General features: G+C 50.4%; 1 protein-coding gene across 4 annotated transcripts in view; it reads right to left on the reverse strand.

Moving 5' to 3' along the window:
• The window catches only part of BCAP31 (B cell receptor associated protein 31), a 30059-nt gene extending 17817 nt beyond the window's left edge, over positions 1-12242 (reverse strand). Inside the window, exons 1-4 of one of the 4 annotated variants that reach the window (XM_043571435.1) lie at positions 12143-12242; positions 10975-11110; positions 9352-9452; positions 2715-2862 (exon numbers count right to left, since the gene is read on the reverse strand). In XM_043571435.1, the coding sequence (XP_043427370.1) occupies positions 2715-2862; positions 9352-9452; positions 10975-11066 (341 nt within the window). In that variant the 5' untranslated portion in view covers positions 11067-11110; positions 12143-12242. The other 3 variants (XM_043571433.1, XM_043571436.1, XM_043571432.1) reach the window with 3 other exon arrangements.
• Positions 12243-12356: the final 114 nt, after the last annotated feature.

Below are 12356 nucleotides of genomic sequence, written 5' to 3' on the forward strand. Positions count from 1 at the left end.
CAGAACGTGGAGAATAAGCACCACTCTACCCTCCACGGTGACCACCACTGAATTCTAATCTCGTTAGTTTAGATATGCAAATCTGCAGTTTGCCAGCGTCTAGCAAGAGGTGGGGTCCCAAATGCAACCCTCCAGGCAGCACCAGCCGACACAGGTCAACGAGGCTGGCACCTCCCTCCTGGCAGCCCCAGCCTTCACGCAGGGGGCTAAGAGCTCTTCTTCTGCCACTACCTGCCACCAGGCTGCAAGAAGCCACAACCTCAGGTCCGTAGGAGATCCTGACTGGCCCTGCCTCTGCCGCCCTTTGTGAACCTACAGTCATTTACAAATGTGTCCCCCACTAAAAACTTGAGTCGCAGGGCACCTGGGTGGCTCAGTGGGTTAAGTGTCCAACTTCAGCTCCAGTCATGATCTCACGGTTCATTGGTTCAAGCCCCGCATCGGGCTCTGTGCTGACAGCTCAGAGCCTGGAACCTGCTTCGGATTCTGTGTCTCCCTCTCTCTCTGCCCCTCCCCTGCTTGAGCTGTCTCTCTCTCTCAAAAACAAATAAAGAGTAAAAAAAAAGTTGAAAAACAAAAACAAAACAAAAACCTCGAGTCTTGTTAGACTCGGCCCTATTAGAGAACCCATCTAGACAGCTGTGGATTCCCAGTGGCAGCTAACCTACCTGCTGTTCAAGCCCTCCCAGCTCCCATCTCTCTCAGCACCTGCTCACCATGACAAGCCCCCAAGTGTCCTCCGCAGAGAAATGCTGAGCAGGCTGAGAGTGGAGCCTGTCCCCAAATGGAGCGGGTCCCTGCAGCAGCTACTCATGGGAGTTAGGATCCCACCCGACTGCATACTGTTATGCCAGCACCCTGACCGCACTTCGGCATCTGGTCCCTAGGAATCCAAAGAGAGCCTGGCAAACACCGTGCTGAGAAAGTCCAGACACACTAAATGGATGGAGGGCAGGTGAGACGGACAGAACTCATGCTCTCTGAGTCCATAGTCACCAATGATCTCTCTCTCTTCTCTGAGAGCATACAGGCTATTACTCTTTCTAAAACACGAACTGAGATCGAAGTCAGGCCTGCACACTCTAGTCAGTTGTTCACCAGCCCTCTCCCTTGGCTGGAAACTGGGGTGTTTGTGTGGAGTCTCCCAGCACCTCTCCTACCCCGTGGCTCCTCAAGGACCAGCAATTTCACCTGCAGAAGGCCTCAAAGAGCCTCTGGACAGGATGCCGTTAGTCTGAGCAGAAGTTAAGCCTCTCACCTGGGATTTCCATTCTCTCGTTCCAAGGCTTCCTTTACCCTTGGCTTTCTGCCCACCCTTTGCTTACCTTACATAAAAAGGTCAAAGTAACTATCTTTGCCTCAGGTCTTTCTGTGTTTCACCATCCAGCTCACTGCAGGCTTTCGCCTTCCTGACGACACTTTTCTTACAGCTCTGTGTGCTCTCTTGGTGCGGTCCTTAGTTTTCTTTCTGTCCTTCCTATCTTCCACAGAAAACGTAAGCTGGCCTGGGAGTCCCTCCCCACACCCCAAGGCCTCTGTGTGCTCTTCAGACACAGTCAACTCTTCCTCCTCCCAGGGGCTCACCTACAGTTAGACTCAATCTCCCAGGACCTGCTTCCCTTTCAGTCTCAAACCACAAGATCACGCCTCTTTTTCGGAGCATCCCAAAACCCTCCAACTCCAGGGTATGTATCCTCCCAGCCTTCTCGCTGCTGGACTCTCCAGTTTGAAGACAGCAAGCCTGCAGACCCCTTCAGTGATCCAACAGACCACTTGGAAAAGCTCTGCCCTTTCCGGCTCCAACCCTACCACCTTCCAACTTCGACCTGAAGTGGTTAAGGTCTCACCTGAACAAGGGACTTTTCTTTTGCAAACCTGAAACCCAAGCAGGTAGTCATTCTAATGCCCAGTGAAGAAGGATATCCAGCTCACTAGAGGCAGAAAAGCCCTGCTAAAGAATTCACACGCTACCCTGCTAACCTCTGGAAGCCCTTGGCCCGAGTGCAAGGTTTACTCCCAGCCAGTTAGCACGCCCAAGGGCAGCCGGGCCTTTCTGATGGGAAATCTTAAGAGCAGAAGGCAGCAAACTGGCCTCCAGACTCAAACAGGTACTTTATTATCAGTTTGGTCTTACCCAACTAGCCACCCCCTCAGCCCTGACTGAGGCACTCGGTCTCGCCAACAAAACAACAAAAAAACAAAAACCACCAGAAACACACAGGCTGCTGTGGAGCACAATATTCTCCTGTAACAGATCTACACTGGGGAAGGCGCTGGGCATAAACATGGTCTCAGCCCCTTCCTGACATTTCTGCCCACTCTTCTCAGGTCAGGTGCCCATGTCCAAAAGGCTCCTATTCAATTAGCCCCTTTAATTAAGTTGGCCTCCAAAGATACTCTCCCAGAGTACGACGCCTCTTTACTTACTCCAACCCATATGCAGAGAGCAAGCTGGGCATGTTTCGCCCTAAAAGAGCACGTAGCAAGTTATGGCAGAGACAGAACACAAGTCTTCTGACCTTCCAGTCACTGATCTCCCACCACCACACTGCCTCTGAAGGTCAGAAGGAAAGCTGGAGGCTCTGAGGAAATCTGGTGGCTTCCAGAACACAGACAAGGCCTCCGGTTCAAGACCAAAGACTGAAGAAGTCAAGGTCACAGGCTAGCCCAGGGCTCCCTTCCCAACCCCTAGCCCCTTGTCCCTCCTCACTCACAAGGACAGCAGCAAGGAAAAGCCAGCAATATAGAGATTCCTCTGGGCACGGAAAAGCTTCATGTGGAAGTGTTCCATGGCCCCAGGATTATTCTGCAGGTTCACCTTCTCTGTCACATCATCATACTTCCGGATCTCACGCACAGCATCTGCAGCAGAGAAGAGACGTGAGGGCATTTAACTCCTACTGACATTGGGGTGTCCAGGGAGAGGCAGCAGGACTCAAGGTGACCTCACTTCCATCACATCCGCCACCCCAGTTATCCCCTGTTCTACACACACTTTGGGGGACACCTTCTCAAGAGCTCTGCTCTCAGACCCATTCTCTCCTTTGGTTTTTCTCAGGTCGCTCCCTGGCCCCAGCCTTCACAGACCACAAACCCGCTCATATCAAGGTGCTAACCAAGTCTGAAGTGTTGCTGGCAATGGCCATGGCGCCCCCAACATGCAATTCTGCTTAGCTCAAGTCGGACTGGCCATCAGGTGCCCCAGTGATAAACCAGGGTAATCCCCCACTGAGGAGGTACCAGTGTCCTAGGAGTCAAGACCCTGAGGGCACCTGCCTGCTAAAGACTTGGGCTTTGGGGCACATGGGGGCTCAGTCGGTTGAGCATCTGACTTCGGATCAGGTCATGATCTCACAGTCCGTGAGTTCAAGCCCTGCGTTGGGTTCTGTGCTGACAGCTCAAGCTTGGAGCCTGCTTCGAATTCTGTGTCTCCTCTCTCTCTCTGCCCCTACCCTGCTTGTATGTGCACGTGTGCTCTCTCTCTAAAAAAATAAACATTACAAAAAAAGACTCAAGCTTTTCCATTCCTAAATTTCGTAATGGGTTTTATTATATAAATATTACCCTAAAAATAAATGTTAAGATGTCTACATTACCCAAAGCAATTGGCAGATTGCATGCAATCCCTATCAAAGTACCAACAAACAGCATTTTTCACAGAACTAGAACACTTCTAAAACGTGTATGGAACCACGAAAGACCTGGAATAGCCAAAGCAATCTTGAAAAAGAAAAACAAAACAGAGGTATCACAATTTCAAATTCTAAATTATATTACAATGCAGTAGTAATTAAAACCATATGGTACTGGCATAAAAATAGACACATAGATCAACAAAACAGAATAGAAAATCTAAGAAAAAAACCCACAGCTGTATGGTCAATCTTCCACAAAGAAGAAAAGTATATCCAATGGGAAAAGCACAGTCTCTTCAATAAATGGTGCCGGGAAAACTGGACAATTCTTCATGCAAAAGAATGAAACTGGACCACTTTCTTTCACCATACACAAAAATAAACTCAAAAATGCATTAAAGACCTAAACGTGACACCTGAATCCATAAAAATCCTTGAACAGAGCACAAGCAATAATTTCTCTGACATCAGCCACAGCAACATTTTTCTAGTTATGTCTCCTGAGACAAATAAAACAAAAGCAAAAGTAAACTATTGGGACCACAGCAAAATACAAAGCTTCTGTACAGCAAAGGAAACAATCGACAAAAACTAAAAGGCAACCTATGGAATGAGAAAAGATAAAAAAAAAAAAAAAACTTCAAAGAAAAACCAAAAACTGTCTTATTCTGATTACAAAATGAATGCAAGCTCATAAAAAATTCAAATACAACCTGTATACCTGAAATGTGTAAAGAGAAAGAATCCCATGACGTAATCACTTCCAGTAAGCATAATACGTTGGTCATCTTACCTAAAGCAGCCACCGTCAGCCACGTTACCCTATTTCCTCTGTAACACACACCCTAATCTGATATTATCCTAATTACAGGTTTATTGTCCATCTCCGCTGAATCAGACTACAAACTCCACTAAGGAAGAAATCTTTTCTTCTACATCCAGGCCCTAGCACAGCTCTGGGTGCACAGGGGGCATGCAAATAACTACTGAATCGCCAATAGCCTCTGCTCCTGGGCAGCACTGTTAGACGTAGAGTGCCCCAGTTTACAAATATACTCATATCTGTTTGCCTATTATTGTGGAAATGGAATAACCTACTGCTTTTTCCTCCCTTACCCGAGACATCTTTTTAAAAGCTGGCACATAAAGATCTACCTAGAAAGGTCTGTTAACAGACACCCATGGGAAAGGAGCAAGTTAACACTATATGGACATTGTTTGGTTCTTAATGTCTGGTTCGAGACTGCTTGGGTTTTTTTTTTTTTTTCCAATTAAAAAAAAATTTTTTTAACATTTATTTTTGAGAGAGAGAGTGCAAGTGAGAGAGGGCACAAGCGGGGGAGGGGGAAAGAGAGAGGGGAAGACAGAGATCACAAGCACTGCAGCACAGAATCCAATGTGGAGCTGGAACTCACAAAACTGTGAGATCACGACCTGAGCTAAAACCAAGAGGTGGATGCTTAACCAATTGAGCCACCCAGGCGCCCCGAGTCTGCTGGTTTTTAAGCTGACTTCACATTATAAGAAATGTGCTGGGGCGCCTGGGTGGCTCAGTCGGTTAAGGGTCCGACTTCGGCTCAAGTCATGATCTTGCGGTCCGTGAGTTCGAGCCCGCGTCGGGCTCTGTGCTGACAGCTCAGAGCCTGGAGCCTGTTTCGGATTCTGTGTTTCCCTCTCTCTCTGACCCTCCCCCATTCATGCTCTGTCTCTCTCTGTCTCAAAAATAAATAAACGTTAAAAAAAAATTTTTTTTTTTAAAAAAAGAAATGTGCTCTTTACTGGCATTGCACCCTTGTGTTACATCTGGAACGTGAAACAAGCATTCTCCAACACTGAGCAGGAGTTACAACCAGGACAACAACATACCTATTTGTTATGAACTGTGTGTTCCTGTCCCCCCCCACCACCATTCCTATATAACCCCCCATTCCTATAACCCCCAATGGATTGGTATTAGGACGTGGAGCCTTTGAGAAGAGCTAGGTCATGAAAGTGGGGCCCTCATGAATGAAGTTAGTGCCCTTATAAAAGAGACCCCCCCGAGCGCTCTCATCCTTTTTGCCACGTGAGGACAAAACGAGAAGGTTTTATGAACAAGGAACAGGGCCCTCACCAGACATCAAATCTGCCAGTACCTTGATCTTGGACTTCCAGCCTCCAGAACTGTGAAAAATACATGTCTGTTGTTTAAGCCACACAGTCTATGACATTTTTGTTATAGCAGCCCAATCTAAGACGTAAAACTTAGGGGCGCCTGGGTGGCGCAGTCGGTTAAGCATCCGACTTCAGCCAGGTCACGATCTTGCGGTCCGTGAGTTCTAGCCCCGCGTCGGGCTCTGGGCTGATGGCTCAGAGCCTGGAGCCTGCTTCCGATTCTGTGTCTCCCTCTCTCTCTGCCCCTCCCCCGTTCATGCTCTCTCTCTGTCCCAAAAATAAATTTAAAAAAAAAAAAAAACTTAAAATGTTCATACCCTTGGGGGTGCCTGGATGGCTCAGTCAGTTAGGTATCTGACTCTTGATCTCAGTTTGTGAGATCCAGCCCTGCCTCAGGCTCTGTGCTGATAGTGCAGAGCCTGCTTGGGATTCTCTCTCACACACTCTCTGCCCCTCCCCCGCTTGCAATCTCTCTCTAAATAAACTTAAAAAAATGTTCATACCCTCAGATTCACCTATTCCACCTCTATAAATTTATCCTACATGAACATTTGCATAAATGTGTAATGATACAAGTGCAACTGTAAAGAAAGAATAGAATTACAGCAAAACCATGTGTTAGAATACCACACGATCTTTAAAAAGGATGAGATTGCTGTAAAAAGATATCTAAGACAACACAGAAAACACACAACCAATCCAGAATAACATGTACTATGATCTGAATCCAATCCCAAGTGGTACGTAATATACGTATATATTTTTGCTGTTTATTTAGAGAGAGACAGCACTAGCTGGGGAGGGGCAGAGAGAGAGGGAGACACAGAATCCGAAGCAGGCTCCAGGCTCTGAGCTGTCAGCACAGAGCCCAATGTGCAGCTCGAACTCACGAACCGTGTGATCACGTCCTGAGCCGAAGTCAGATGCTTCACCAACTAAGCCACCCAAGACACTTGGGTTAAACTTGATGTTTTAACAAAGATGTCAGCATGGAAAAATGCTGTGGAGGGGCGCTTGGGTGGCTCAGTCATCCAACTCTTGATTTTGGCTCAAGTCATGATCTCACAGCTCATGTGATTTAGCCCTGCATCAGGCTCTGCACTGACAGTGCAGAGCCTGCTTGGGATTCTCTCTTGCTCCTCCACCGCTCATGACTAGTGCACACGCGCGCTCTGCTCTCTCTCTCTCTCAAAAATGTTTTAAAAAAAGGCAGTTCAACAGCTTAGAAGAAGAGAACGAAAAATGCCTGTCGAAACATACAACAAAATACCAACAATGGTTTTCTGTGAGACATGGAATACTGGGGAAGGGGGGGGGGGAATTCAACTTTCTGGGTTAAACTTCTGGATTTTTAAGAATGTGTTATTTTGTGATTTAAATAACACACATTGGAGCTCCTGGGTGACTCAGTAGATTAAGTGTCTGACTTGATTTTGGCTCAGATCATGGTCTCACAGTTCGTGGGACCAAGCCCTGCATCGGGCTCTGGGCTGACAGCTCAGATTTTCTTTCTCTCTCTCTCTCTCCCTCCCCCTCTCCCATGCGCACTCGTGCGTTCTCTCAAAATAAACTTTTAAAACAAACACACTTTTCTACACCACCATTTGCATCCAGAAACCCCACCGCCCTAAGGACCACCATAGCCAATGGCAGGGAACAGATGGGATGGAGTGTTAGGCCACACTAGCCCAAGTCATAAAACAGAGTGCTGCCCTCCCTGTATCAGGCCCCTGGACCAGGGCAGCTGACCCTGGAAGTTCATCAAGCCCACCCCCAGCCCCAGCCCTGCCCCAGACCCCTCCCAGATAAGGCTAGAGTCCAGCCAGGGCTGAAGCTATAGCTAGTTATGCCCATCACCTTCCACTAGGATTTCCTGCTAACTGACGTTTATATTTTTAGAGGCCTCCACAGACCTCTCTATGTTACACTTCTTACCGTTAGAGTAGAAAGCAGCCAGTCATCATAGCTAGTGTCTCTCTACAACTTCCAAGCAGTTCCCTGACCTCAAAAAAAAATAGCACCTTTGCCAACTACTGGATTCTGCAAAGGGCCTCCCTGGCCCATCAGCGATGCTAGAAAAGAGAGCACTCGTGGAGCCTGGTGCAGAGGGGCAAGGCCCTAAGGGAGCACCCCAGCATAGCCCTGCCACTCCCATTCTTGCCCCTACCCTACACCCAAAAGCAAAAGCACACACACTCGGTTCCGATCTAAAGTCCAGCTTTTTTTTTAAGTTTATTTTTGAGAGAGGAGAAAGAGAATGAATCCCAAGCAGGCCCCACACTGTCAGCACTGTCACACAGAGCCCAACATGGGGCTAGAACTCATGAAGCATGAGATCGTGACCTGAGCCAAAATCAGTAGTCAAATGCTTAAAAGACGGAGCCACTCAAGCGCCCCTACAGTCCAGCTTTTTAATGCGCAAAGGCTAACGCAGGTATTCCCTACCCACTCCGTGCTCACAGAACACTCAGGGAAAGAACCTCGATTGGAAAGAGCTACCTCCTGGGCCCCTGCCAAGTATTTCAAGAGCAGCACGGTTGCATATGAGGGCAGCTAGTACCCACCCTACACTGCTGGGAAGGGTAGGCCGCACCTGGCCTGTTCAGAGGAAGTCCTGCCTGAACATATCCCTTCAGGCCCCAAGACATTAGGAAGGAAATGCCTAATGCTCAGCTAGTGGGTGGAGCCTTGCACATTCCCCCTGAACTACGGCCCCCTGCCCTTCCACCCACTACCAAATTTCTGCCAGAAACTAAGGGAAAGAAGAGCGTTTTGAGTCTAAGCAGGTCACACTCTGGAAACGGGACCGCTGTCTGCAGCAGGGCCCAGCCAATGCTTTCAAGTCCAAATAGGGGGACGTACTGATCACTTACCACAGCGAAACGCACGTTTCACAGCCGGATGAGAACCATACTGATTCCTCTGGTCTCTAAACAATCACACCGCCACCACATCACAAGATGCCTGCCTTCCATCTTAACACCACAAGGCCCCAGGCCCCATCCCCGAGCATGCTCTGGAACCAGCTTATCCTTCAAGCCCTGCTGGTGTGCACCTCAATGTGTTTATAGAACTTCACGGCCAGAAGGACCCAGAGAGACCTGGCCTGACCCATCCAGAGAGATCTGGGATATACTGCCAGACCTCTCAGTCCCCCCCCAAGCCACAGGACGTGGCAGCTAGCTTCCTCCCCAGCCCCACTCCCTTTTGGTAGCTCAGTTCCTTATTCACAGCCTGTCTGTGTGACTCAAGAGCAGTACTGCTTAAACCAAGGTCAACAAGGACCAGCCAGCTTCTCTCGGTTTCAGTTCTGGAATGACCTCAGGAGCCGCCCCAGAAAAGTGAGGTGGCTGTCGTAAAGTGCATAAAGGCTGCTGGTCAAAATAAAGGCCCTGCCGGCAGTCAGCAGCACCCTCTTCCCAAGAGAAAGACAGAAGCACCGAAGTGGTCTCCTCTGAGAAGCTCAACCTGCAGGTTGCCCGTGGCACGGAGCCTTGCAGCAGAGGCCATGCCACAGCGAAGGGTCTGGGCAGGTGGCCGCCCTCAGCCACGGCTCACTCACCGATGACCAGCAGCACAAGGATGACAATGAGAACTACGAAGAAGGTATTGCCGTACATCACCACCAGCTCCACCAGGCGGGACTTGAAAATCTTCTGCCATCTGTGAAGACAAAAAGGCTGAAGAAACAAACACACTTGGGACTCGGGCCCCAGGAACAGAGCCAGTCCCGCACTCTTCTCCAATGGCTGAGTATCTTGAAAAGACTCGGCCTCAGTGGCCTGCAGTGCTCCAATTTAGAACATCTGTTCAAGAGCGGAAAGGAAAAAAAAAAAAAGGGCCTGTGCACGTATAAAAATTTTCTAAAAAAGCACAATCTTAAACTCTGGTCATCTCTAGTGAAAGAAACAAAACCTTTGTTTGATTACTAAGGTATAATTAACACACGACATACTACCAGTTTCAGGGGCAGGAGAAGGGAAAACCGGACCTTTTGTTGCGTTCCTCTACGTGATATTCAAAACGTTGGCCACACGCACACTTCTTCAAACAGCTTCTCCACGTGACCCAAGTGCGTTCATCTAGATTCCCACCACCCTAGGTTATAGTGAAGCAGACCCAAGACCCCTCTTCGTTTCCTTCCATAAGTACGTAAGGATGTAACTCTGTCACGAAAGCACCTTTGGAAATGGCTAATACAATCACAATGCCATCGCCAGACCTCAAGAAAATTAACAAGAATCCCTCGTTATCAGAGCCAGAGTCCCAAAGTCCAATTGCTGCATTTCTTTTTAAAGCTTCGTTTGTTTGAATCTGAACTGATGAGGTTTTGACTCTGCATTTAGTTAGTATTTTCAACTTCTCCTCACCCTCTTCTGTCTTCCTTCCCAGACCACTTTTTGCAGAAATCAGGTTGGTTATCTTACAAAGCTGCCCAGGTCGCAGCTCCAAAAGGGCCTCTGTCTCTGCATCTCCCTCCTGAACTGTATGAAGTGTGAAGAGACTCAGATCTGGCTTTGGCAAAAACATTTCTTAGACAAGGTTGAATACTTTTTATCCCATCAGCGGTCCGTATCTTTCAATTAAAAAGTTTTTTAAAATACCTGTGAAGAATTAGCGTTATTTGTAATTTTCTAATTAAAATCAGAATGTGTTCCCATATTACCTGCAATTAAAAATTAATCTCCAATTAACTCCGAACAGGCCCTCCATTCTTTAAAAAGAATATGGCTTCACCTCTCACTGGCTGAGTAATGCTCATGAGGCTCCTACACAATGCCAGCGGGACTAGTGAGGAGGACAGGAGTCACCAAATCAACTACAACATGACCCCACGGTGTGTGTCTTCCAGATGCCACACTGCCATCCCCTGAACCCTTGGGGACCAAGGGAAGGCGGAGGGCAGCGTTCCCAGAAACATAACTAGAGACAGCTCTTCCTCCTTTTGGGGCATTCTAAGGCCAGAAGGCAGGGTGCCCAGGGAGGGAATTCAGCAAGACGTGACAAAGCAAAACCGTGTAGAAGGCCGGCAATAGTTATCACAGCCCCTGCCACCCCAACCCCACACGGGTTCTACCTGTTTCCACGTGGCCCCGATGCCGGGGTCTTCCCAGCTTTCCGTACACAAGCTATGGGGCTCGGCGCAGTCACCCTCTTGCTCGCCCGCTTGCTCCACGGGCCTTACCTTTTGGGAGAAATGAAGGGAATGCAGAGCAGCAGCACAGCAAAGACCTCTGCGTAGAGGAAGGTGGCGACTGCAGTCCACTGCAGACTCATCCTGTTGCTAGAAGGTTTCCAGCAGTGAGATGTGAGTTTGTTTCCTGGCAGGACAGAAAAGGGACAGAAGTCGTGAGAGCTGAGCGGCCACTCCTGACCCTCTACCCCAGCATTCCACTCGTTTTCCAAACCACTGGCTGAAACTGGGCACGACTCGGCAGGGACACTTGGCCAACGGCGCCCAAAGGCCTGACAAACTCCCGTTTGCCAGGGCGGAGGTACTTGCTGCCTCCTAGCACGCGCATTAAAAGCCACCCTTCTGGAGAATTCCTTTCCCGGTTGAGTTGGACACACTCCTTAGGCCTGCCTACCCAAGAAAGCGTTCTGAATTTTGATCATGCAGACGAGACAAAATTCTCGACTTCCATCGGGCCCTCTCCCTTCCCAGCCAGCTCCGGGGCGGCCGCATCTCGATAACGCACTTTTCCCCAGAGCCGCGGCGTCCCCGCCCCCCAGGGAAACTGGAAGACCCTTCCCTGCCGAGCCTCTGAGCCTTCCCAAACAGGGCCGAAAGAGAACCTGCAGCCTCCCTCCGGGGCGCGAGCAGGGGCTAAAAATGGCCTTCCGACGCCGCGTCTGCCTCCCACGAGGTGGGAGAACTCGAGGTACCTCAGAGAGCCCCGCAGAGCGACTCCTACCGGGCGGGAGTCAGGGCCAAAAACAAACGCAGATCCCGACTAAGCGCCTCATGGCCCCGTCCAAAGAAAGTTCTAGAAAAAGCGGTCTTTTCGGGAACCGGAAGAGCCCCTCTCCTCAGCCCTGGTCGGCCCCAGCGCCCACGCGGCTCGAGACCCGCCCTCCTCCGCGCGCCACGCGCGCGACCCCCCGGGACGCGGCCCTAGCCCGCCACGCCCCCCACAGGCCCCACCCCGGCGGCCCCTCCCCAGGGGCTTCGCCACCGCCCCTCACCCCCGCGGAGGCCCTCAAGCCCCCGGAGCCCAACTGCAGCCGCCGCCCCGACTTCCCTCCCCAGCCCCGTCCCCGCACTCCCGGCTCGGCCGTCGTCCCCACGCCCCGCGGACCCTCCGCACTACCCGCCGTTGCCCCTCGTCGAAGGCCCGGAGGCCCACGCTCACCGAGCTTCCCACGGCCGACGCACACGCCCCGCCGCCGTCACCAAACGCTCCCACCGCAGCCCTGGCCCCGCCCCTTCCCCCGCGGCCGGAAACCGGAAGCACCCGCCGCGTCCCGCCCCGCTCCCGACCGCACCCAGGCCCCGGCGACTCCGCCCACGGCCGGTTTTCGCCCCGCCCCCGAGCCGTGGCTCCGACGCCCAGGACTGGAGGAGAA

The sequence above is a fragment of the Prionailurus bengalensis genome, chromosome X (assembly GCF_016509475.1).
Source record: "Prionailurus bengalensis isolate Pbe53 chromosome X, Fcat_Pben_1.1_paternal_pri, whole genome shotgun sequence".
Classification (NCBI taxonomy): domain Eukaryota; kingdom Metazoa; phylum Chordata; class Mammalia; order Carnivora; family Felidae; genus Prionailurus; species Prionailurus bengalensis.